The sequence below is a fragment of the Cricetulus griseus genome, chromosome 7 (genome assembly GCF_003668045.3).
Source record: "Cricetulus griseus strain 17A/GY chromosome 7, alternate assembly CriGri-PICRH-1.0, whole genome shotgun sequence".
Classification (NCBI taxonomy): domain Eukaryota; kingdom Metazoa; phylum Chordata; class Mammalia; order Rodentia; family Cricetidae; genus Cricetulus; species Cricetulus griseus.
Genome location: NC_048600.1, coordinates 41,603,967 through 41,626,839, shown reverse-complemented (window position 1 = coordinate 41,626,839; position 22,873 = coordinate 41,603,967). Strand labels below are relative to the sequence as shown.

Here is a 22,873-nt window from a genome sequence, read left to right as displayed (position 1 = left end):
CCCTGGAGCTGTAGTTACAGGTGGTTGTGAACTGGGGTTCTGGGAACTGAATTTGGTTCCTCTGCAAGAACAGTACACACTCCTAACCACTGAGCTATCTCTCTGGGTCCCTGTCTCTTCTTTTTACACTTCTCAGTATTTACTTACATTTCCAACACAATTTTAGGCTTTTCAGCACTTTCTGATCTTAAATCAAGGAGACTATTGTAGAAGGGAGAAAGGGGAAGCTGGTGGGCAGGAGAACCTCAGGGTTCCTTCTGTTTCCTCTGTAGGATGCTGGAAGAAGAGAAGGACAAGGAGCAGAGAGAACGGATTTGTTCTGATGAGGAAGAAGATGAAGAAAAGGGGGGCCGGAGGATAATGGGACCCCGGAAGAAATTCCAGTGGAATGATGAAATCAGGTGTGCACAAACTGGGACCTTGCGTCATTGGAGGGTTTGTGAGACCAGTATCTGAGCCTGTCCCCATATTGCTAATGAAGGTTAGGATTAATTACTTTCATGGGTTGCTGAAAGCACACAGTGGCAACTGTGAAACAGCATTTGGGGTGGTGGGAGTTTCTGATCTCTGTCTGCTTCTCAGGGAGCTTTTGTGCCAGGTGGTGAAGATCAAACTGGAGAGCCGTGATCTGGAGAGGAACAGCAAGGCCCAGGCCTGGGAGGACTGTGTGAAAGCTTTTTTGGATGCTGAGGTCAAGCCTCTTTGGCCCAAAGGCTGGATGCAGGCCAGGTGAGGCCCTTGTGGTGTGAGGCAGGTTAGTCTGGGTTGACAGTGATCCCTTCCCTCAGAAGTCACTGTCTTACTGGTTCAATTCTGATGTCTCTTAGAGTACCAAGGGACATGCTGGGATATATAAAGGAGTCTTCTTAACCTAGAAGAGAGATCTTACTTGTAGAATTTAGTCCTTGCCCCACTTTAGTGGTAGGATTGACTACATTCTTGTTTCTCTACATTATAGACTTTGTTGTTTTGATGCAATGACTGTACCAGAGGCTGAGAGATAGAAGTCATCTTGGGGACTTCCTTATGGTTCCAGAAAGTTTCACAAGGAGCTGACTCCATGCTGGAGTCTAGTGTTGGGCTTCTGTCCCAGAAGCTCCTTCACATGTGTTGCCACCCATGAATGGAGCATGTCTGCCTTATGGAGGGCGATGGGGGTTAGATAAAGATAGTGATTCATCAGTGATTTGGACAGATGACAGAAACTTGGGAGTTATTCTTTCCTTGTAGGTTAGGTTATATAAAGATAATTTTTGTTGAGTTTCTCTGGAAAAACAAAAGGGCATGCTATGTGTGCTGCTTCACATTTTGTCCTTGGGTAGGTTTAGAATACTAGTAAGAAAAGCACCACCGCCTTCAGGAATTTGTGGCTCTGAGGTTGCAGCACAGCCATTGACTTTCTTGGTAAAGCCTAGATGTTTGGCTTTAGGTGAGTTAGTGAGGCCATATTAGGCCCCTTAGCTGGACCGTGGCTCTCTAGTCAGCTAGAATAAATGCCACTTAGTACCAGGGCCTCCAGGAAAGCTCTAGAAGTAGAGTTGTGGCATGCTGGGGCAGATATGATACACCAGCCCTTTTTCTTTTAGGACTCTATTTAAAGAGAGTCGGCGAGGCCATGGACATCTGACATCACTCCTGTAAGTACTTCAGAATTTTATTTCTTGGGATACTGCTATTTTAATCTCCTTTTGTGGATCTTCTTTGAACCATTTCTGTGTTCATTTCTTTGAACAGGGCCAAGAAGAAAGTAATAGCTCCCTCAAAAATCAAGGTGAAGGTGAGTCAGCTTGTTCTGGCCATATGCCAACTCTTCTGAAGCCATGCTCAGGAAATCTCTTGAGTGATCATGGCACCTTGGTAAGCTTCATTGAGAATAGTTATTCAGATGGCATCCTTGAACAAGACAGATAATCTGAGCTGAGCCACTTAACCCTTTCTAGCATCAGTTTTTCACAGCAGTACTCAGCCAGTCCAGTTCCTATGGGACTCAATAGAATTTGAAGCAGCTCCGAAGGAGTTCAATACAGGGTCACTGTAAATGTGAAAGCTCAACAGTGTAGTAGACCTCTTGGGGAGGAAGTATACTCCTGTGGGCCAGTTAGTTTGTAGCAGTAGCAGGAAGGAGAAGTGTCTCTGTTAGCTAGCCGGGAGAACCACAGAGAACTACAATGGATGGAGCATAGAAATGTGAAAAACATCTTAGACATCACAGAAACTTCTCAGTGGGGAACATTGGTACTTGCTAGACTTTTACCAGTTGAGGCTTGGGGTTCTCTTAGCCCTGCTTAAAGAGGTTGTTAGGACAGATGTTTACATTGTTTATTCCTGAGTATCTGGAAGATTCCTACAATATGTGAGAATTGTGTTAAGTACTTGGATGCAGGAACAATGACTCCCATGAGAATGGCTGGGGAGTCAGATATTGAGAAAAAGTAAGTTAATTGAAAGTAATTCTCATCAGTCTAATTTCAGCCAGGAACAACATTTCAAAATATTGTGAATATCTGCAGAGTATCTTGGTTAGCTTTCTATTGTTGTGATAAAATACCATGACTAAAAGCAACTTTGGGAGGAAAAGGTTTATTTTGCCTTAACAACTTACACTCCATCATCCAGAGAAGTTAGGGTAAGAGCTCAAGGAGGCAGGAGCCTGGAGACAAGAACTGATACAGTGGCCATGGTGGAGTGCTGCTTACTGCTTTTTTATAGCACTCAGGACCACCAGCACAGGAATGGCACTGTCGACAGTGATCTGGGCCCTCCTGTATCAATCATTTATCAAAAAATGCACCACAAGCCAGTCTTGTGTGGGTATTTTTTTTTTCAACTGAGATTACCTCTTCCAAAATGACTCTAGCTTGTATTAGATAGTTGGTATAAAACTAGCCAAACAATATCTGAGCAAATCTTGTACTATTTTAGAAACTAAAAGAAGAAAAGTTTTACTGTGGGCTTGTGTATATTTTGTGACAAAGCATGTTGACCTAAAACCAACCTCCACCAGCTAGATGCATGCCAGATAGTACTACAAGGCAAGGCAGACATGGTACCTACTCTCATCCATCACTTGTCTTATAATTACCCACTAAGCTTGAGTTCACTTGTTGACATCTTCATAACAGGCCACTATTGGTATCTTTGAGTACTTCTAACTGTGATCATTTCTGCTTTCCTTTAGGAATCATCAGCTAAGCCTGATAAAAAAGTTTCCATCTCATCAGGACAGCTTGGTGGTCCTACTACTTTGCTCTCAGAACATCAGGGTGGAAGCCTGAATATTGGAGCAACCAATAGGGAGCTTTCATCCCAGGCAACTTGTGGCCTCAGTGACCCTGTTCCTGTCACCCTGGAGGACTCACTGGATGAAGACTTGGTCCGGAATCCAGCCTCTTCTGTGGAAACTGTGTCTAAAGAGCTGGCTGTATTGAATAGCAGAGCAGCCAGCAGTTCTGAATTCACACTGCCTGCACCCTCCAAAGCACCAACAGAAAAAGTTGCTGGTGTTTTGTGTACAGAAGAGAAACGGAACTTTGCAAAGCCCAGCTCTTCTGCACCTCCATCTACTAATGCTCTGCAGTCACCTCTTAATTTTCTGGCTGAACAGGCTCTAGCCCTGGGGCAGTCTTCTCAGGAGAAAAAGCCAGAGAGTTCTGGCTACAAAGAGCTGTCCTGCCAAGCTGCCCTCAGCAAGGGTATATCTGAATTGCACCAGTCCAAAGCAAAGCACCACAGTTTGCCACGGACGTCTCATGGACCCCAGGCAGCTACCCCCATGCCTAGCTCCCAAGTCAAAGTCTTTCATGCAGGCACTCAACAGCAGAAAAGCTTCACACCCCCAACCCCCTTTGTCAACAAGCTGCAAGGCCCTAAGGCTGCCTCTCCACAGTGTCATCGTTCCCTCCTGCAGTTGGTAAAGACAGCAGCCAAAGGCCAGGCCTTCCATGCCACTATGCCATCCTCCTCTGGAACTTCACCAGCCTCCAGCAGCAGCTCTCATAAGACTGCAGCCTCATCCTCCACTCCCCTGAGCCATCCAGCAAAGCAGCATCCAGCCAGCTCTGTGGGGCCATCTTATAAGAATAACCCCTTTAGTGGCTCAGTCTCTAAACATGGGGCTTCTTCTAGCAGTCCATCACCTGCAGGAGCCCAAGTGCAGAGCTCTGTTTCTGGGACCTTGCTCCCTAGTGTGCAGTCTCCCTCCGCGGGACAGCCTTCAAGCCGAGCTGCCCCAAGTTCTGCTGTGAAAAAAACACCTGTTTCTCAGAAACTGACCCTGGTGGCCCCACCTGGAGGTCCAAATGGAGATTCTGGTGGTGGGACACAGGGAGTGGCAAAGTTACTGACCTCCTCCCTGAAGCCTCCTGCAGTTAGCAGTGTGACATCATCTACCTCCTTGCCAGTGAGTATCCCAGCATTGCAACCTACCCCAACTGCAGGGCATTTGGGGACAAGGCTGATTGCCTTGCCTTAGTCTACAGATGTGGTCTGAAACAGTTTTGGGGGGGTGGGTGGGTGGGCAGTAAGTGAGATTAGACACTGGAGAGAGTACTGGATTTCCTGTTTAGTCTCACTTTTACTGGTGGTTGGAGGACCAGTATAACCTGAATGTCTTCTTAGCAGGGGAACTGGAAGGGAAAACAGAAGGGAGTATCTCTTGCTATTGGGTCCCTGGAGAGATTGAGTCTATAAGAAATAGAGTGAGTGCCAGAACCTGCCTCTGCCCTCTGAATCAAAGATAGAAGTACCTTCAGCTATTGGGTGGCAGTTAGGAAGTGTTTATGCCTCAGCACAAACTGGTAGTGTCTTCTGGTTGCAGTTCTCTGATAGGCTTGAAAGAACTCTGTAGGTCAAAGGTATTTTGACAGAACCCATCAGGGAAGATGTGTTATGGGGTGTGTGTGTGTGTGTGTGTGTGTGTGTGTGTGTGTGTGTGTGTGTGTGTGTGTGTGTGTGTGTATGTGTAAACTAGAAATCTGTGTGTGTGTGTGTGTGTGTGTGTGTGTGTGTGTGTGTGTATGTGTATGTGTAAACTAGAAATCTGGCCAGGATAGTGTTGTACATCTATAATCCCAAAGATAGAAGCAGGAGAATCAGGAGTTCAAAGCCAGTCTTAGTTACATATCTAGTTTGAGACCAGCCTGGATACATCAAACCCTGTCTTAAATTGAAAAGAGGTCTGAGAGTTGGCTCAGCAGTTAAAAGCACATAAACCAGGCCATGGTGACACACACCTTTAATCCCAGCACTTGGGAGGCAGAGTCAGGTGGATCTCTGTTGTTTCGATGCTGATCTGGTCTAAAGAGTGAGTTCCAGGATAGCCAGGGCTACAGAGAAACCCTGTCTTGTAAGACCAAAACAAAACAAAACAAAAAGGTGTAGACAGGACAGTCTAGCAAGGTCTTGATTCTCCCTGCCACCCTGAATAGTGACTGTGCACATTAGTTTTCAGGAGAAAAAAATGGTGTGTGCACACATGTGTTTATATGAGTGGGGGCACATGTGTGCCATGGTAAGTGTGTTGAGTTCAGTCTTCACCTTCTATCTTGTTTGAGACAGGATCTCTTTGTTGTTCACTATTGCATCAGGCTAGCTGGCCCTTGAGTTTATAGGGTGTCTCATCGTATGGGTGCACCAGATTATAGATTCAATGACACCACACCCACTTTTATATGGGGCCTGGGGATTTAAACTCAGGTCTCAGGGCTGAGGCTCTAGCTCAGTGATAAGAGTACTTGTCTAGCATTCTCAAGGACCTATATTCAATCCCTACTACTGCTAGGAAAAAGGGAAACCACTGACTTAATGCTGCCTTAGGCTGGTGCTTTAGCTCAGTTGGTGGATTGCTTGACTAGTGTGTACGAAGCCCTGGATTTGATCCCCAGCACCACACAAACTGGGCATGGTGATGAATACTTGTAACCCTAGCACTGGGAGGTAGAGTCAGTAGAATCAGAAGTTCAAGGTTATCCTCAGCTGTATAATAGACCAGTGTGGGCCTATTATGAGACCCTGTCTCAAAAATAGAACAAGGATTTTCTGTTTCCTGTGAGCCCTTCCTTGGTTTGCAGCCATGCTGAAGATATCTATAAAAACTTATGTTTTTTGATCTTTCTGAGGTGTCTGTAACCTGTCAAAGTGAGACAAGGGCATATAGTGGATAAGCTGCAATCAGCCTAATGAACACTCTCACTCTCTCTCTCTCTCTCTCTCTCTCTCTCTCTCTCTCTATATATATATATATATATATATATATATCTTTCTCTCTCTCTCTCAATCTCTCAGTCTCTCGCCTTTGCCTCCTTCGTATTAGGATTGAAGGTGTGTGCCGCCATGCCCAGCTGAAAAGGACTTCTTTTAGTTCATTTATGTTTTAACTTTCTGTGGTGTCAGGGTTCATGAATACATACTAGCTAGTCTCATTGAAAGTTTTAGTATGATCTGGTGCAGTTAGATTTCACCAGCCACATTTCTCCATAGTGCTACAGTGACGCTTTCAGTTAACTTAAGAAGCCAATGATTGGTTGGAAGTGTTCACTTTCACATGAACATAAATATATAGGGAACCATTTTCAGTTGGATCTTTTTAAATGAGAAACTTGCCATTTGTCCATGTTTATGAAGGCTTTGGATGGGATTCAGGGCTCCTCTAGATTTTAAATTTGTCATGAAGATAACTTCTGGGGAGGGTGTTTTGCTTGTTTTTTTTTTTTTTTTTTTTTTTTGTGTGTGTGTGTGTGTGTGTGTGTGTGTGTGTGAGTGTTTTGTCTGCATGTCTACCATGTGCATGCTGGGTGCCCACAGAGGTCAGAAGAGGGTGTTGGATCTCTTGGAGCTGTAGTTAAGACCATTGTGAGCCATCATAATAGGCAATGGGAATCAAACCGGGGCCCTAGGGAAGAATAGCTAATTTTTAACAACTCCAACAGCTGGGCAATGGTAGTGCATGCATGCCTTTAATCCCAGCACTTGGGAGGCAGAGGCAGGTAGATAGATCTCTGAGTTCTAGGACAGCCTGGTCTACAGAGCAAGTTCCAAGACAGCCAGGGCTACACAAAGAAACCAGAAAACAGACAAATAAACCAACAAATAAAACCACAAAGGTCTTCACTGAGCTATCCCTGCCCATTTTTGTGTTACATAAATTTATATAATAAATTTAAATTAGTGTATATAAATCTGTTTATATATCTATTAGTTTGTATGTGCATTATGGATATACACATGCTATATATATACACATATATAGTAACCATACATATTTTTTGTTTTTGATTTTTTTTTTTTTTGAAACAGGGTTTCTCTGTGTATCCTTGACTGTCCTGGGACTTACTCTGTAGACCAGGCTAGCCTCAACTCATGGATATCCCCCTGCCTCTGCCTCTCCTGAGTGCTGGGAATAAAGGCGTATGCTACCACTGCAGGGCTCATACATAATATATTACTTCTCTGCTTCATAAAAGAAACATATTTGCTATTTTAGGAATTATCTCTGTGCCCTAGAAGCCCCTAGATGCTGGCTCATAGAGACTTCCCCATTATTCTTTTGAGTGCTGAGTAGTGAGGTTCTTATTGTGTGTGTGTGTTTTCTCTCCAGAAAGGAACCGGAGGGGCAATGCTGCTGTCCAACACTTCTTCCTTAAGCCTGCTGTCTTCATCCTACAAGCCCAGCAACCCCAAGCTTCAGGGGGCTATGAACTCAAACTCACTGGGAATCATAACCTCTGTCCCATTTCCACTTCACGTGCTCTCCTTCAGTTCAGACTCCTCTGCCAAAGCAGGGGTCTCTAAGGATGCCATTGTTACAGGCCCAGCCCCTGGGACCTTCCATCATGGCCTCAGCCACAGTAAGTTCTTGTTTCCTGCCTCTGTTTCTATGTTGTGTGCCATGTTGGATCCTCTATGTGTTTGGTGTAACTGTGGGAGCACCCCTGTCCTGGGAAGCTGCTTAGTGCCCAGTGTTGTTGGTTTGTTCCAGATTGGCCTACAGGTTGCCTGGGGCTCTGAATCTCCCAAGCTGCTTTTCTGTTCTGTCTTCAATGTGTGTGTTTTGTTCTCTCCCCTCCTGTTTTCTCTCAGGTCTTCTGGCTGGCTTGCACTCCAGCCCACCCCACACAGCGCCTCTCCCACATACTGCTGTGTCCACCCATGTCCCACAGAGTCTGCCAGGTAAATGCCAGGTGGGCAGTGTGCCATGAGCCCTGTGGGCCATACCCCTTCACCCTTAGGTGCTTTGCTGCCAGCGCTTTTAGTCATCTCTGCTTCACCCTCACTGTTTTGTATTTTGCTTTGTCTTTTGAGGCTCTGGCTCTTTGGCTTTGGGTTCCAGAATAATATAACCCTGTACTACCAGAGGCTTTTCCTGGTTTCCTTTTTGAATGGCCATAAGGTCTGACTTAGCCTGTATAATAACAGTATATGTTGAGCCTGAACATGAAACAGAGGAGCTCCAACTCTTAATGTGCATTTAAAGAGAAGAAAGGTAATGGTGGCTCTTGTCCAAAGGTTAACCAAGTACTTCAGGGCCTTCATGGTGAAATACTACACACCTGCCAGGCATTGTCAAGTGGCAGATACTCTTTGAAAGGAATAAATATCCACAGAACAGGAAGAGAACATAATACATGACTATGAGAGAGTTAGTATGGACCCAAAAGAGAAGCAGTTTTCAATCTACCCTGGTGTAAACCTTCCTTTAAAACAGATTTGGAAGCACACCAGGAATGAAGCAATCCACCTTGGTGTAAAACCTTCCTTTAAAACAGATTTGGAAGTACACCAGGAATGAAGCCAGTGTCTCCTGACAGAATGGTGCTTCTGGAAGTAGGCAGCTCTAAAAGCCCTAGGTACATGTATTGCCAGCTTGAGAGCATGAGAATGGGGAATATTTGCCACAGGCAGCCATCTTGTAGTAAGTGGACTGGTCTCACTCTGTCCTGATTCCTGGATTCTTGCATATAGGCACCTCTTGGGATTTTGGCTTAGGGGCCTGATGAGAAACTGATTTTGACCTAGTGTTCTTAGCACTTTAGACCTGTTCTAAACAGAACCCAGGCCTATACTAGGGAGAGGAGGGCTGAGCTTAGGGATTATGGGGATTTGTATAGGGCAGGAGTCAGATGCAGACTCGAGGGCTATGTGTGCCTTTGACTGCTCATGGACAGTCTGGGCTCACAGCTCCTTGTGTGCTTTGTGATCTGCTTGTGTGTTCCTTGAAGCCATGTCTTAAAAGCTGAGAACTCTGTAGTGAATATCAAAGACCTTGTTAGGATGAGGGTGAGTTTGTAGGTTTCTTTGAGGAGCAAAGCCAGTGTCAGTTGTCACTCCTTTCCTCTGAAGAAGCAGTCACATCTGAGGACTTTCTCTGCACTGGTGGCTGCCACTTAAATTAAGTGCAATGTGGGTGACTCCTCAGCTACTGAGAGCCTGTGTGGTGTGAAAGTGAGATGGTGCCACCTTCCACTTGCTTTGGAAATGGCTCTCTTTGAGAGAAACAAAGTAATTGAAGAGTAGAAACAGACTCTGGGTCTGTGGAGTTTTCAGTCAACAGAGGCAGGAGGGAGACTGGATAGAGGGGGGGCAGGGGAATCAAACACTTTTTGTACTATTTTCCTGTTTTTCCCCGTGGTCTTCCAAAGCTATCTGAAGGGTTGGGGGTGTAGTTCAGTGGTCAAGCATTTTCCTATCATATATAAAGCCCCAGGTCTATTACCAGTACCACAGAGAGGAAAAGGAAAAACATCGTAGGCAATCAGAAGAGCAGCCATGCAAAATGGGTTAGCAGGGAGCTGAGACTTGTTTCTGCTCTTCCTTCTTTTCTCCCACATGGACTTGATGCTGTTGCTTTTGCCTTTGTCCCTCTGGTATCTGAGTGCATTTTGATGTTAAGAGAATGAACATTGTCTGGATTCTGTGTGGTCATCAGGCCTTGCAGTGGCCCTTGTCATGTTGCAGAATTTCTGTTCTGTAGACATTGCTCCTCAGCCCCCTGCCTGCACAGTGCTAGTTTGGGGACATTTGCTACTTAACATTCCTGTGAAGTTTGTTTATGCTGTCTAGAGGAGTTTGAGTGCTTAAAGAATGTTCTGTTTTTGCTTATTCTTTTCCAGATACTTCACAGCTTCATGGGAAAGGGCCTGTTGTACCAAGGAAATTGTGACCACTTTGGAGGATGGAATCAAATGAAGTAGGTCTGGGAGGAAGTCTACCATGTAGGTCTCTGATAACAGACATTTGCTGTGCTCTTCCTGTCCACTGCTTTTCTTCTGGAGCAGCAATGAGTTTGAAATGGAGCACTTCTTAGCACTTCTGATGGGCCTTCAACCAAGTGGCAGCTTCTGCTGCTTACGAAGCACTTACTGACCTGGTGCTCTGGGCCTTATGGCTTTGTCGCTGGACGACATCAAGGGGCAGCTCTGGGCTGGGAAGTGTGCCTAGACTGTGTTGGGAAGCACAGTGTGCATGAACTCCTGTGGCAGATCTGTTGCCTACTGGGTTCTAGGTCTGCCCAACTCCTGGCATTTGGTGTGAGTATCTCAGAGCTCCCTACTGGTCAGAACTCCTCCTGGCCACAGTAGAGTCCCTGGATGGTTGTGATTGCATCCCATCCTCAGACTGTGTGCTCAAGAGGACAAGACCCAGGTCAGAGCCACAGGTGGGAGACCTTGAAAAATACTAAGAACACCTAATATGTGCTCTTATAGGGGCCAGTTTCTCCTCAGAACATGACAATGAAGCTCTTATAGAGAAAAAGATCTTTATAGATTCATCAATCGTGGTAGGATTTTTAAAGACACCTATCTTGGGCTGTTTTCGTCATTTCCATTGAATGCATTGGATAGAATGGGACTGCTCTTCACACATCACATTATAGGAAGACTTAATTCCAGTGCCTTTTTGGTGGAGCAGACTTTGACAACTCGAATCTATCCATTCAGCCCCCTGAGTGGATCTGAGATGAAGACCTTTTTTTAAAGCTAGTCTGTATTTAAGACAGTTTTATTTAATTGGGTTTTTATGACTGCACATCATAATCTGTGCCGTCCTGACTTAAAAGTCATCTGAGCCCCCAAATCCCAGGTTCCCATGGAGCTACAGATCTGTTTTTTTTTTTTTTTTTTCTTTTTCTTTTTTTTTTTTTTTTTTAGAGTTGATGCAGGTGGGCTGCAGGGGAGCTCCTCAGTCCTCTGTCTGAGAGTCCAGGAGTTCCAAGCCACAGGTAGACATTCCACTCTGTCTTATTAGAAATCTCTCTGGCAGAGCCAAAAGACAGGCCTCTCTGAAGCATCTGCTACAGAGAACAGGTCTGGGGTACTGGTGCTGTCTGGACAGCCAGCGTCTGTGTGGACTTAGGGGGATATGCAGAGGGTCTGGAGAGTGGACAGAGGACTACAGAGCTTCCATCACTAGGCTACCACATTGACCCAGTGGCTATTTCATATGGACTTGAGGGCCCTTGCCTATCCTGTAAATCTACCACACAGTGGGTCTGGCTGACTGCCTAGCCAGACAACATTTGGGAAGATGATCAGCCCTCTGAATGCCCACCCAGGGTAAGTCTGGTGTGCTTTTGGTTCCTGCCTCAAGGGTTGGAACTCAGTAGCTCTCTTCCTGTGGAGGTAGCCACCTTTCCTCCTTACTGGGAGCAAGACTTTTGTCAGTTCTTTGGTCCGGCCTCTGTTCTGATTCCTTTTGTATGGAAGAACCAATTGTTTTCACATTGGGCCATGTGGATTCCTTATCCTTTTATTACATATATTTTTTGCAACTTGGATTTCCAGTTTGTTTACAGAATAGTCTTAGGTAGTAGCAAAAAGAGCCAAAGAAGAGATTTGTATAGCTGAGCTCTAAGCCGAGCTGAGGCCGCCAGCAAAGCTGAGCAGTGGGAACTCTCCAGGCTCCTCTGCCCGTCAAACAACGGGCCCCAGCACCCCACCCCTTTGGTGCTCCCTTCTCCCCATGTGCCACTGCGTGTGCAGCTAGAACAGGATGCCCTCATCTTTAGGAATCTAGCGATGCCTCTTGCCTCAGGGAAACGTTTCTTTGATGGGGAGTTTATGAGATTTCTTTTCCTTGTTTATGCTTTATTTGTGGTAATGAAAGAGTGAGTGACTTAAACAGCCATGGCCAGGGAGAACTGCGGCCCGGCTACAGCAGAAGGTGGGGGTAGAGAGCGCTCAGTGGGATGCAAGGGTTTCTTTGGTGGGTGTAAGGCTCTGAGCACTTAACCAGGCGTGGCCGTTTCTTAGGTGTGAGAGGGGCTGTGGCTTTTGTGCAGCAACTATGTTGGTGTTAGGGGGTGGTGTGGAAATTGTTAATCTTGTATAAAGCAACACAATAAATTGTTTTGAGGTTTCCAAAATGTCTTTCCTCATTCTTTTGTTTCTATTGTATTTGTGATTCTTCAATACATAGACGCCTCGGTGTGTATGGAATGCTCATTGTGGCTGAGAGCCAAGGATCAGCCTCGTGTAAAGGAATCATTCTTGCTCTGAGTTAGAATCAAGCCACCAGATTTTTATTTTCATGCCATAAATAAAGTTCCCTATCACTTCCCATTTTCTTACTAATACATGAGATACAGAGAAGCAGAAATTTGTGTGGTGAACAATCAACTTTCGTATATCTAAATGCCAGTGAGATAATGAGGACTTGTAAGACTGTAAGTTATTGAAAGTAAGGCTAGCATCCATTATTAAGATCTTTTCATTTCAGAACTAGGAAACAGTTGTTGATGCCTGTCTTTCTGGCACATCCTGGCTAGCTTTCTAGCACCAAGAGCCAGGTATTATGGATTCTGGGCACATTTAGAGCCCAGTCTGTCTCATGGGAGGAATCACTACTGAGCAGGCACTGCTCATAGTTTGATCCCAGCCTGAAAGCTGAAATGGTGAGGAGGGCCAGCAGCTCCAGTGACCCAGTCTGGATAAATAGAAAGAGGCAGAAAGGAGGCCTTCTGCCCTCAATATTACTGTGTGATATGCTAAAGCCCGTGCTGTTTTTGTGAGTGTATGTGCAATATTTTCTTGTGCTGTAGTTTCCAGTTACAACCACTGATGATGGAGCATATAGGAAAGGGAAAGAAGAAAATATCAAGGTTATTAAATCATGAAAGGTGGGAGCATGTCACTCACTCATACTGAACAATGCTGAGCTGAGTTGCCTGCCCAGCTGGTGTCTGTGCTGGTATTACAATAGCTGCTCTGTAAGCAGCCAGATACAGTGTGGATAAAACACTTAGCTCAGAAGCCTGCATGACAACTGGGGAACAGAAGATACCCAGGAGGTTGCTGAGTAGGAGCAAGCCAGCCATCCCCCTCCAGGAAAAGCTAGGCAGAAGAGGCCTACTTCTGCCCAGAAACCAAGACTGCCAGCTCCTGAATGGACATATCCTTGTTGACATAGCGGTCATACTGAGCAGGGGTTAGCCTTCCACTACGCAGGGCATCCTCAATAGAGAACTTCTTGCCAGACTTTCTGTCATGAATCACTGATGACTCCCCATTAGGGCCTTTCACTGATATCTCCTCCCAGTCGCATTCCTGGCTTCTGAGCTTCACAAACATGTTCCAGTCGATGAGCCCAGCCCGGTGGGCCTCCTCTGGGGACAGCTCTCGGCCTGTGTCAGGGTCAATGACCACTATGGAGCGCCTCAGGTGGTTTTCCCTCTGCTCTCTCTTGACGGCCACAGAGCCCAGTCGCCTCTGCAGTTCATCGATCTCCAGATCCTTGTCCTTGGACATCTTCTTGAGGTCATCCAGTTCCTTCTCTAGAGACCACAGCCTAGAGTTGAGGTGGGTTCCAGAGTCCACCTTTGTAATGTTCCTCAGATCTCGAGTTTCTGTTGCTGCCATTTCAATCTCTGATTGGAGTCTCCGGGTCTCCAACTGCAGGTTTTGCCGCTCTAGCTGCAGCTTGTGATTTTCTTCTCTCAGGAAATCTAGTTCCTTGGATGACTTAGAATTGTAGAATTCTAACTCAGATAACTTGGCTTCCAACCGGGTAATCTCTATATCTAGCTCCCTCTTGCTCCGGCTCTCCTCTTCCAGGCTCTTCTTGAGCCGCTGGATCTCTTGCTCAGTGTCACCTTTTTCCACCTGGATGCTCTCAGAGAAGACTACCTTTTCCTTGATCTCTGTCTTCTCCAGGGTAGCCAGCTTTCTACGAAGGGGTTCAAGCTCGCCCTCCAGTAGCTGCCTCCGATGCCGCTCTTCCTCCAGCTGGGCTCGGAGCAGGGCATGCTCCCTGGTCTGCTGTGGGTCCTGCTGCAGCACCACCTTCTGTGTGTGGGTCACTTTCTCACCAGCCTTGGCTTCCTCCTGCTCTAGTACAGCCAGCCGCTGCTGCAGCCTCTGCACCTCCAGCTCAGCTGCCCTGCGTGCCTGCCGCTCACGCTCCAGTTCCTCCAACTGCCTCTCCAGCTCTGCTCGGCGGTGCTGTAGCCTCCGCAGCTCCACACGTAGCTTGTCGATCTGTCGAAGCTCAGCATCAATGCTGTCTGTGAAGGCAGTCACCTCAGCTCTTAAGTCTGGCTCATCTTCGTACTGCACCACCTCCTGGCGTACAACCCTTTCTTTGCCCTGTGCCAATTCTTCCTCCTTGCATCGGATCTTCTCTTCCTGGGATGCCCTCTCCCCTTCTAGGTCCACCTGTTTCTTCTGTTCTTCTGACAGCTTTATACGCAGAGACTCTACCTCCTTCTTGGTTTGGGGGTCTTCCTGGAACTGCAAGATCTCCTGGACCACCTCTCTAGTCTGCACCTGTGGCTTGGTGTCCTTCAGGGCCTGGATCTCCTGCTTCAGCTGGTAGATCTCCAGGTCACACCTTTCTATTAGCCTGGTCTTGTCCATGATCTCCTCCCTGAGCCGCTGGAGCTCCTGCTCTGTCTCTGGGTCAGTCGTGTATTTTATGACCTCTTTGGTCACCTCTTTGACTTCTACCTGTGGCCCACGCTTCCGGAGGGCCTCCAACTCACTCTGGTAGCTCTTCAGCTGCTCCTCAGCAGCTCTGAATTTGCGCTCCTGCTCCACCAGCTCCAGTCGGAGGTTGGCCACTTCACTCTCTGCCTTGGGATCTGGTCGCACGATCTCTCGGACCTTCTCCTGTACCACCACCTTGGCATTCTCCTCTTCCAGTGCCCATATCTTTCTGAGAAGCTCTGTCTTCTCCCGCTGTCCAGTGCGTGCCTTGGCAGCCTCATCCTCATACTGGCGGGTGAGGTCATTGACTTCCCTCCCTGTGGCTGCATCTTTCTCTACCTTGAGCACCTCCTTGACGGTGATCTTGCCTTCTGCCATGGCCCGTTCTTTCTCCAGTCTTCTGAGCTTGGCCTGCAGGAAACTCAGCTCCTCTTCCTGCTTCTCCCTGAGTGTGCCTTCCTGCTGGTGTTCCTCTTGCAGCCTTCGGTATTCTGCTTCCAGCTGAGGGTCATTCTGCAACTTTACCACCTCCCTCTCAGTGACCTTCTCCTGCACTCTGCTCTTCTCAGCAGCCAGGGATGCCACACGCTGCTGTAGGAGGAGCACCTCAGCCTCTCGGGCACCTTTCTGCCGCCGCAGTGCCTCCAGCTCCTCCCGAAGCTGCATGACCTCATCCTCTTGGGCTTTGTCTGGCTCAATGCGCAAGACCTCCTTGACCACATATTCTTGTCCCCCATCCCTGGTCTCCTGCTCTAGGGACTGCAGCCGAAGCTGTAGTGCTCCCAGCTCCTCCTGCAACAGCTGGTTCTTGTGTTGTTCATCAGCCAGGGTCTGCTGCAGCTGCTGGAAGCTCTCCTCAAGGGTGGGGTCTGGCACCTTCTTCAGCACCTCCTTCCTCACCAGTGACTCTTGAGGTCCCTGATCCTTCAGGGTCTGGATTTCCTCCTGGGCACTCCTGACCTCATTTTCCAGCTGCTGCCTTCGCTCCATCTCCTCTTCCAGTTCCTTCTTAATCTTCCATGTTTCCTCCGTGCTGGAGCCCAGCTTGCCCCCTTGCAGGGTCTCATGGGTCACTCCTGCCTCTGGCTGCTATGGCAAAGAAGACAATGGATGTATGGTTAGAGACAAGCCGGTCTGCTCACCTAAACAGGTTGGGTTAGTTGTCCTGTGGTCTTCTGGGGACTCCATTGGTCTTCTAGAGTTACTTTTACTCTTTTAAAAATTGAACAAGGCAAAATTTTGTAGGCACAGAGAAGTTTGAAGTGACACCAGTCTCCTTACCTCTGCCCTGACCCTAGGAGTATCTGTTGTCCTTGGAGACATTTTCAATGTATATTTTTAGTGACCTCCACGTTTACTTTTTCTATGCAGACAGTGCCATTAGTGACTGGAGGGGCAGAGTACCATCTTTGCTCAAGGTGCCACATCATTGCTTAACAGCAGTGTTTCCCCTGTGTCGACATGGTTTAAGCCACCACACTGCTGAGGAGTGCTGAGTTACTGCTAGTTTCTGGATGTGTCAGATAAATCTGTTATAAATGTCATCAGGTCCTAAAAGGTAATTTTTGGGGTTGGAAGGATCAAGTCCTTGGAAGAACAAGCACTTGAGTTCTGATCCTAGCCATGATATGAAAATGTTGGGTGTGGTGCTCTAGTGTGTATGCACTTGTAATCCCAGCACCCAGGAGGTGGAGACTGGAAGCTCCTTGGGGCTTGCTGGCCAACTAGTCTAACTTAATTGATAAGTTCCAAGTCAATAGAAAACCTTCTTGTCTCCACACACATGAGCATGTACATGCACCTGCACATAATGTGAATCCACATACACAAACATACCATTAAAAATAACTTTGGGGACTAGAGAGATGACTAGAAGGTTAAGAGCACGTGTTGCTCTTACAGAGGGCCCAGGTTCAATTTTCAGCACTCACATGGTGGCTCACAACCATCTGAAACTCCAGTTCTGGGTGATGTAATGCCTTCTGACTTCCTCGGGCCCCAGGCACACATGTGGTACACATACATACAAGCAGGCAAAACACTCGTAAAAAATCAAACAAACAAACAAACAAAAAAACTTTGAATAGGTCCTTAGCAAATGTCTTTTGAATTGGTATGGAAGTTATTCCATGCTAGTGTAGAAGGCTGGCTCAGGCTAGCATTTGAATTGGTCCTTCTCAGAAATGACAACAGAGGACACACTTTTCATTCATGAACCGTGTCTCTGAGGCAGAGGAATCTTTGGTTTCTTGTCTTGTAGGACAATCTGAAGTAGTTCTAACTAAAGTGGATTACCTGTCTCAGGAGACTCAGTGCAAACTCCAGGTTCTGCAGCCTCTGTCTGTTGATAGCATTAACCTCTGTGAACTTGGCAGAAAGAACAGCTTCCTATAGAGAAATTTTAGGAGAGCAGTTAGCAGGTAAGCTAACAAGCTAGAAGAAAAACAGAGCACTTGGGCACAGGCTAGGAAGAGCCTGGCAAGTGGTGAAAGGAGTGGTACTTTCCCATTCCTACCCATAGCTCCATCCATTGGTGGAGAGGTAGACTTAGAAGACCCAGGTTGAGTCTTGGTACGTGACCTTTGAGAAAAATCTTTCCAAATAGTCTTTTCATATGTGTTAGAGTATGTACGGTTCTGCATTACAGACTCACACAGGGGAGCAAGATGGGAGCTTCCCATGTGCCTGGCACTGGGAAACAGTGCTCAGGAAAGGACAGCAAGTTGGATGTCAGCCATGGGATTTCTGTTTCTTTCTGTCTCTCTGTCTCTCTGCCTCTTAGGCATTTTGATATCACTGCCCCAAAACAAGTTCTTCCTCCTCTTCCATGTGTATCACAGAGGACTGCATCCAGAGAGCCTTTGGCAGTCTTCACTCACAGCTTACCTCTTCCTTCACCTTGGCAGCAGGAGACTGCAGCCTGGCTCTCTTGTTCACATGGCTGTTCCGTCCATTCTCCAAGTCTAGCAGGGACCTCAGCTTCTCTGCTTCAAGCTCGTAGTCCTGGATAAAAGAAAGACGGTGCAGTAGTCAGCTAACAGCAGCAAAGGAGCAGCTGCAATGACTTATGCTCCATCTAAGGACTCTGACCTGCCCTTGGCCAGGAGCTGGTTTTACAGTCTTGCACATCTTCCTCACATCTGTACCTGAGCTGGGTGCCAGGAGGTTCTGAGAGTTTCTAAGACAGTGACAAGTTGCTATCTCACACAGCGATATACATACAAGAAAAAATGCTCTGAAATTCCCACTACTGCAGAGACAAACCAAGTGACTCTTGAAGCCCTTCCAACAGGCCCAGAGGCCAGATACCACTTCCTTAGTGAACACTACATCCTGAACTTGTCCTCCTTTCCTCCATCACAGACCTTGACATTTCCCATCAAGTAGACTTGATCATTCCCACAGATATTTCTGCACAGGCTTTGCTAGTTTGTTTTCCTGTTACAGAGCTGCCACATAATTTTGTTTGGTGTACATTGTTCTGTTGTTTTGTTTTCTTTTAGTATAAATGCCTACAAAGAGTTTACTGTTTCAAAGAGTATAAATGTGATGATATTGGGTACCTGGTGCCATACTGTTTTGCCAGAGGGCTGGACCTATACATGGCTACTTCCTGTTTTCCCAGTAACCTGTCCAGATTTCTCTGCATCTTATAATGCAAAAGCCCCTTCTGTGTGCTCTAACAGGGTTCATGGCTCACCTTCACAGCTTGCTGGTACTGCTGGGAATCTGCATAGACCTTCTGCACCTCCTGTTCTCTGCTGGCTATCTCATTAAGCAAGTTCTGTAAAACAAAAGATACTAGAAACCAAAACTGAACCAATGCATTTGCATGGGCATGCATGTATACACACACACACACACACACACACACACACACACACACACACACACATATCAAAAGTCTGAATCCTTAGAACCTAAAGTCAACATGCTATAGTTCCAAGTGTAATGATGGCTTTCTTGTGTACATTTGTTTACCACAAAGGGCAATGCCAAGGCCTGGAGCAAGAGACATGAAAATGAATATCTATGCCAGGAAACAGGTGTTTATTGTGCTCTGAAATGCCAGGCACTGTTCCGACAGAGCATGCAATCCTCCAGTGGACTTGTGAGCCAAGCCTGAGGAACTTGAGAATGAGGAAACAGAAGCTCAGGAAAGGACAGCAAATTGGATGTCAGCCATGGGATTTCTGTTTCTCTCTGTCTCTCTGTCTATCTCTGTGTGTGCACATGTGGAGGTCTACATCATGTGTCCTCCTCTATTGTGCTCTACTTATTTTTTCAGACAGGATCTCTCACTAAACCTGGAACTCAACCATTTTGGCTATTCTTGCAAGCCAGTGAGTTTCAGGGATCCATTTGTCCCTCTTTCCTCCCTGCTCAGTGCTAGGGTTATAGACATGCTTAGCCATGACTGGCTTTTTAAGTGGGCTCTGGGTCTCAAATTCAGGTCCTCATGTTTGCATGGCAAGTGCTTTTCTGACTAAATCATTTAGCCGTGGCCATTGGATTTCTGAGGTCCTTGTGGCACTGAAAAGGCAGAAAGCCCAACACTGATAATGAGATCTTCCCCCAGAGGGTTCCCTATGTTCTGTCAGGTGCCATGAGGCCAAGCCACATGAATATCTGTTGCTTTGAGCCCTATGAAGGGCATCAAGAGGGAAGAGGTGAGCGAGACATGCAGTACTTGTGAGGTGATACTAGAAGCTGTGGCCCAGTCCTTTGTCTTGCCTCACTGGGCTTGAGGATTTCTGATCTTCCCAAACATCCACTGCAAAGTAGAAGCAGCCATCTTACCTTCTGGTTCTTCAGCTTGGTCTCCACCTGGCTGAGGCTGTCTGTTTCCTGGGGCTGGTAGGTGGGGGTGTTAGCCAAGAATTGGAGCACTTGGTCATAACCGCGGCGGTACTCATTGTAGGCAGCTCTGGCACTCTGCAGGCACTGGGCCCTGAGGGGACAAAGACAATCTGGTCTACACAGCAGGCAGAAGCCTCACTGATCTCTCTGTTTTGAGGGGTGGTGTTCTTTCTTGGTTTGTATGTATGTAGGTAAATAGGTCAGATTGACTGGCCAGTGAGCTCCAAGAGGTCCACCTGTTTCCACCTCCACAGCTCTAGGATTATAAATCCATGCCATCATGCCTCCTATCCTTTACATGTATGCTGGGGATAAAACTCAGTTCTCATGTTTGTGTGACAAGGACTATTCTGACTGAAACTATCTTCGTAGCCACACTGAGTTTTAAAAGAGTAGAAAAGCCAACTGTAACTGAACTGGACAAACTTGAAACAGTCCCAGAAAGCAACAGTTAAACATGGATTATTAATGGGAGGGTTAGGAGCTGCATCCTGATGGTCACAGGGGCACTTGAGCAAAGGGAGGCTACAGTGGCGGCTGGGAAACCCTCCAATTCCCTCAAGATGAAAATTTCAGCATTGCAGTCCCTTTACAATGTTAAATTCTTACATGAGGAAAGGGAAAGCATCTTGAAACAACAACAATCTAAGCTCCCACCTTAGAAAAGAAGACAGGCACATTAAACCCAGTGCAAGCTGCCTAAAGGAAGCCAAGGGAAAGGAACACAGGAGAGAAAGGTCTGGAGCACCAAATTCTTTGAAATGATCATAAACCTATCAACCTCAGACAGACTTACTAGGAATAGCAACTGTAGCACACAAGCACAAGTGGAGGAGACAACACTGACAGAGCACAGCTCTTCAGAAGAAGAAAGACAGGCAACAGCCCACATTGATGCTACCACATCCACCTGCCTTTGGAGACATGTGGAAAGATGGGTGGGGCAAGGATGTAAGGTGAGGCTAGGGAGGTACTTCAGTGGGAAAAAGCACTTGCTGTGTAAGCCTGATCACCTGGGTTCAGCTCTCTAGACCCCATGTAAAAGCCAGATATAGTAGCATAGGTATCTGTAATCCCAGTGTTCTTACAGGGAGATGGGAGGAGCTCAGGAAGCTCTCAGGCAGCTAGCCTGACTTATTCAATGGTGAACCAAGACCCTATAAACAAGGTAGATGGTAAGAAAAAAATATGGGGCTGGAGAGATGGTTCAGTGGTTAAGAGCACTGGCTGCTCTTCCAGAGGTCCTGAGTTCAATTCCCAGCAACCACATGGTGGCTTACAACCATCCGTAATGAGATCTGGTGCCCTCTTTTGGCCTGCAGGGATACATGCAGGTAGACCATTGTATACATAATAAATAAAATCTTTTTTTTTTTTTAAGTAAGGACTGATATCTGAAATGATCCTCTAACCTCCACACTTCCCATGGCATCTACACTCACACACATACACAGATCTCTCTCTCTCTCTCTCTCTCACACACACACACACACACAGTGCTGATAGCTTACCTGGGACATTGCATTGACTTATTTTGTGTGTGTCACTTTATTTTTAAAAAGAGGAAACTAGGGCTGGGGAGACAGCTCAGCAGTTAAAAGTTAATGCTGTGCATGCATGAGGACTGAAATTTGGATCCTCAGAATACATGTAAAATCTGAATAGGCATGTGGCTCAACTGTAATTTCAGCCTTAGAAGGTGGACATGGATCCCCAGAGCAAGGTGATGACTGTGAGTCTAACTATATAGGTGAATTCTCGGCTTGACTGAGAAAGCCTGCCTGCCTCAGTGAATAATGCAGAAGAAAAATGAAGGATGATTACTGATACCAACTTGGGGTATGCACACACATACACCTGTACCCATACACACAAACATGCTTATGGACATGCACACTACATACACAGCACACACACACACACACACACACACACACACACACACCAACCCTACTCTATCCCCCCCAAAATCCAGAAAATGGTCTTGGGTGACACCAGCGGATCCCCAACCTCCTAGTATCTCAAGGCAGGCTGGCTAAGCCCGGCCCTTGCCCCAGCCCACTTGTCTGTGGTACCCCTCACCTGCGTTCCACCTGCTGGCTGAGGTTGTTGAAACGCTGGTTCAACTTGTGTACCTCGGCCTCCTGGCGCTCCAGGTCAGGGCAGTGCTCTTGGAAGCGGCTGGCCAGTGAGTTGGAGCACTGCTTGGCCACCTGCAGGTTCTGTTCCACCTCACCCAGGAGGGACTTCTGGGCCTGTAGCTCAGAAGCCATGGCCTGCCAGAAGGGCAAAGAGACAGCAGTGTTGTGGCCAGAGCTCCTAAGAACCTGGCAGTATCACTAGAGCACTGGGGCCTCCTGCTTTGCAAGGAGGTTCAGGCCTAGGAGCAGGAATGACAGCTCAACCCCCACACCTATCAAATCTGGGTCACTTTTGCAATGTCATTTCTTATTACAATAAACAATGCTCTGAAAAGTCAACTTCTGCAAACTGTTGAAGGGCCTGCCCTCTTCCAGCTATGAAGTTCTCACTGAGGCCAGTCTCTCTGCTACAAGGCCAGTCATAAGAAGGAGATAGAGAAGGACTGCTGCAGGCCACTCAGAGTGCCTTAGTGCTCAGGCAGGCAGACCTGTGTCTTAGGCCACAGCCATTGTGGACCTGCCCAGAAGCTATAGACCCAGGATGCTACATGTGCTTACCAGAGTTTCAGACACCGTTTTCTGCAGAACCCCCCTTGTAAAATACTGACCTTAATCAGGCTGGCGGCTGGAGAGATGGCTCAGTGGTTAAGAGCACTGGCTGCTCTTCCAGAGAGCCCAGGTTCAATTCCCAGCATCCACATGGTGGTTTGCAACCATCTGTTGTAACCCAGGGAGACCCAGTGCCCTCTTCTGGCTTATGTGAGCATCAGACAGGTAGTGCACAGATATATATGCAGGCAAAACACTCATAAAATATAGTAACTAAAACCTCCCAGGATGCACAGGCCCTAGGAACAGCCAAGAGAGAAGTCACTGCCCATGCTTATATCTTCCAGCTTGACACACCAGATGCTCTGAACCTTTAGGGCCTTCACACCCTCATCTGGTTATGGAGGT

The 22,873-nt window shown here is 46.9% G+C and overlaps 2 protein-coding genes across 3 annotated transcripts in view; one reads left to right on the top strand and one right to left on the bottom strand.

The window, feature by feature from the left end:
• The window catches only part of Ubn1 (ubinuclein 1), a 33,377-nt gene extending 21,019 nt beyond the window's left edge, over positions 1 to 12,358 (top strand). The window contains exons 11-18 of one of the 2 annotated variants that reach the window (XM_027423959.2): positions 273 to 401; positions 583 to 729; positions 1,587 to 1,637; positions 1,735 to 1,777; positions 3,179 to 4,399; positions 7,595 to 7,844; positions 8,077 to 8,166; positions 10,107 to 12,358. In XM_027423959.2, coding sequence (XP_027279760.1) covers positions 273 to 401; positions 583 to 729; positions 1,587 to 1,637; positions 1,735 to 1,777; positions 3,179 to 4,399; positions 7,595 to 7,844; positions 8,077 to 8,166; positions 10,107 to 10,156 — 1,981 coding nt within the window. In that variant the 3' untranslated portion in view covers positions 10,157 to 12,358. The remainder of the gene's footprint in view (positions 1 to 272; positions 402 to 582; positions 730 to 1,586; positions 1,638 to 1,734; positions 1,778 to 3,178; positions 4,400 to 7,594; positions 7,845 to 8,076; positions 8,167 to 10,106) is intronic. The other variant, XM_027423960.2, reaches the window with a different exon arrangement.
• A 982-nt stretch (positions 12,359 to 13,340) lies between these two features.
• The window catches only part of Ppl (periplakin), a 48,645-nt gene continuing 39,112 nt past the window's right edge, over positions 13,341 to 22,873 (bottom strand). Inside the window, exons 17-22 of the mRNA XM_035447669.1 lie at positions 21,858 to 22,051; positions 19,716 to 19,866; positions 18,616 to 18,699; positions 17,802 to 17,918; positions 17,211 to 17,303; positions 13,341 to 16,004 (exon numbers count right to left, since the gene is read on the bottom strand). Of these exons, the coding sequence (XP_035303560.1) occupies positions 13,341 to 16,004; positions 17,211 to 17,303; positions 17,802 to 17,918; positions 18,616 to 18,699; positions 19,716 to 19,866; positions 21,858 to 22,051 (3,303 nt within the window). The remainder of the gene's footprint in view (positions 16,005 to 17,210; positions 17,304 to 17,801; positions 17,919 to 18,615; positions 18,700 to 19,715; positions 19,867 to 21,857; positions 22,052 to 22,873) is intronic.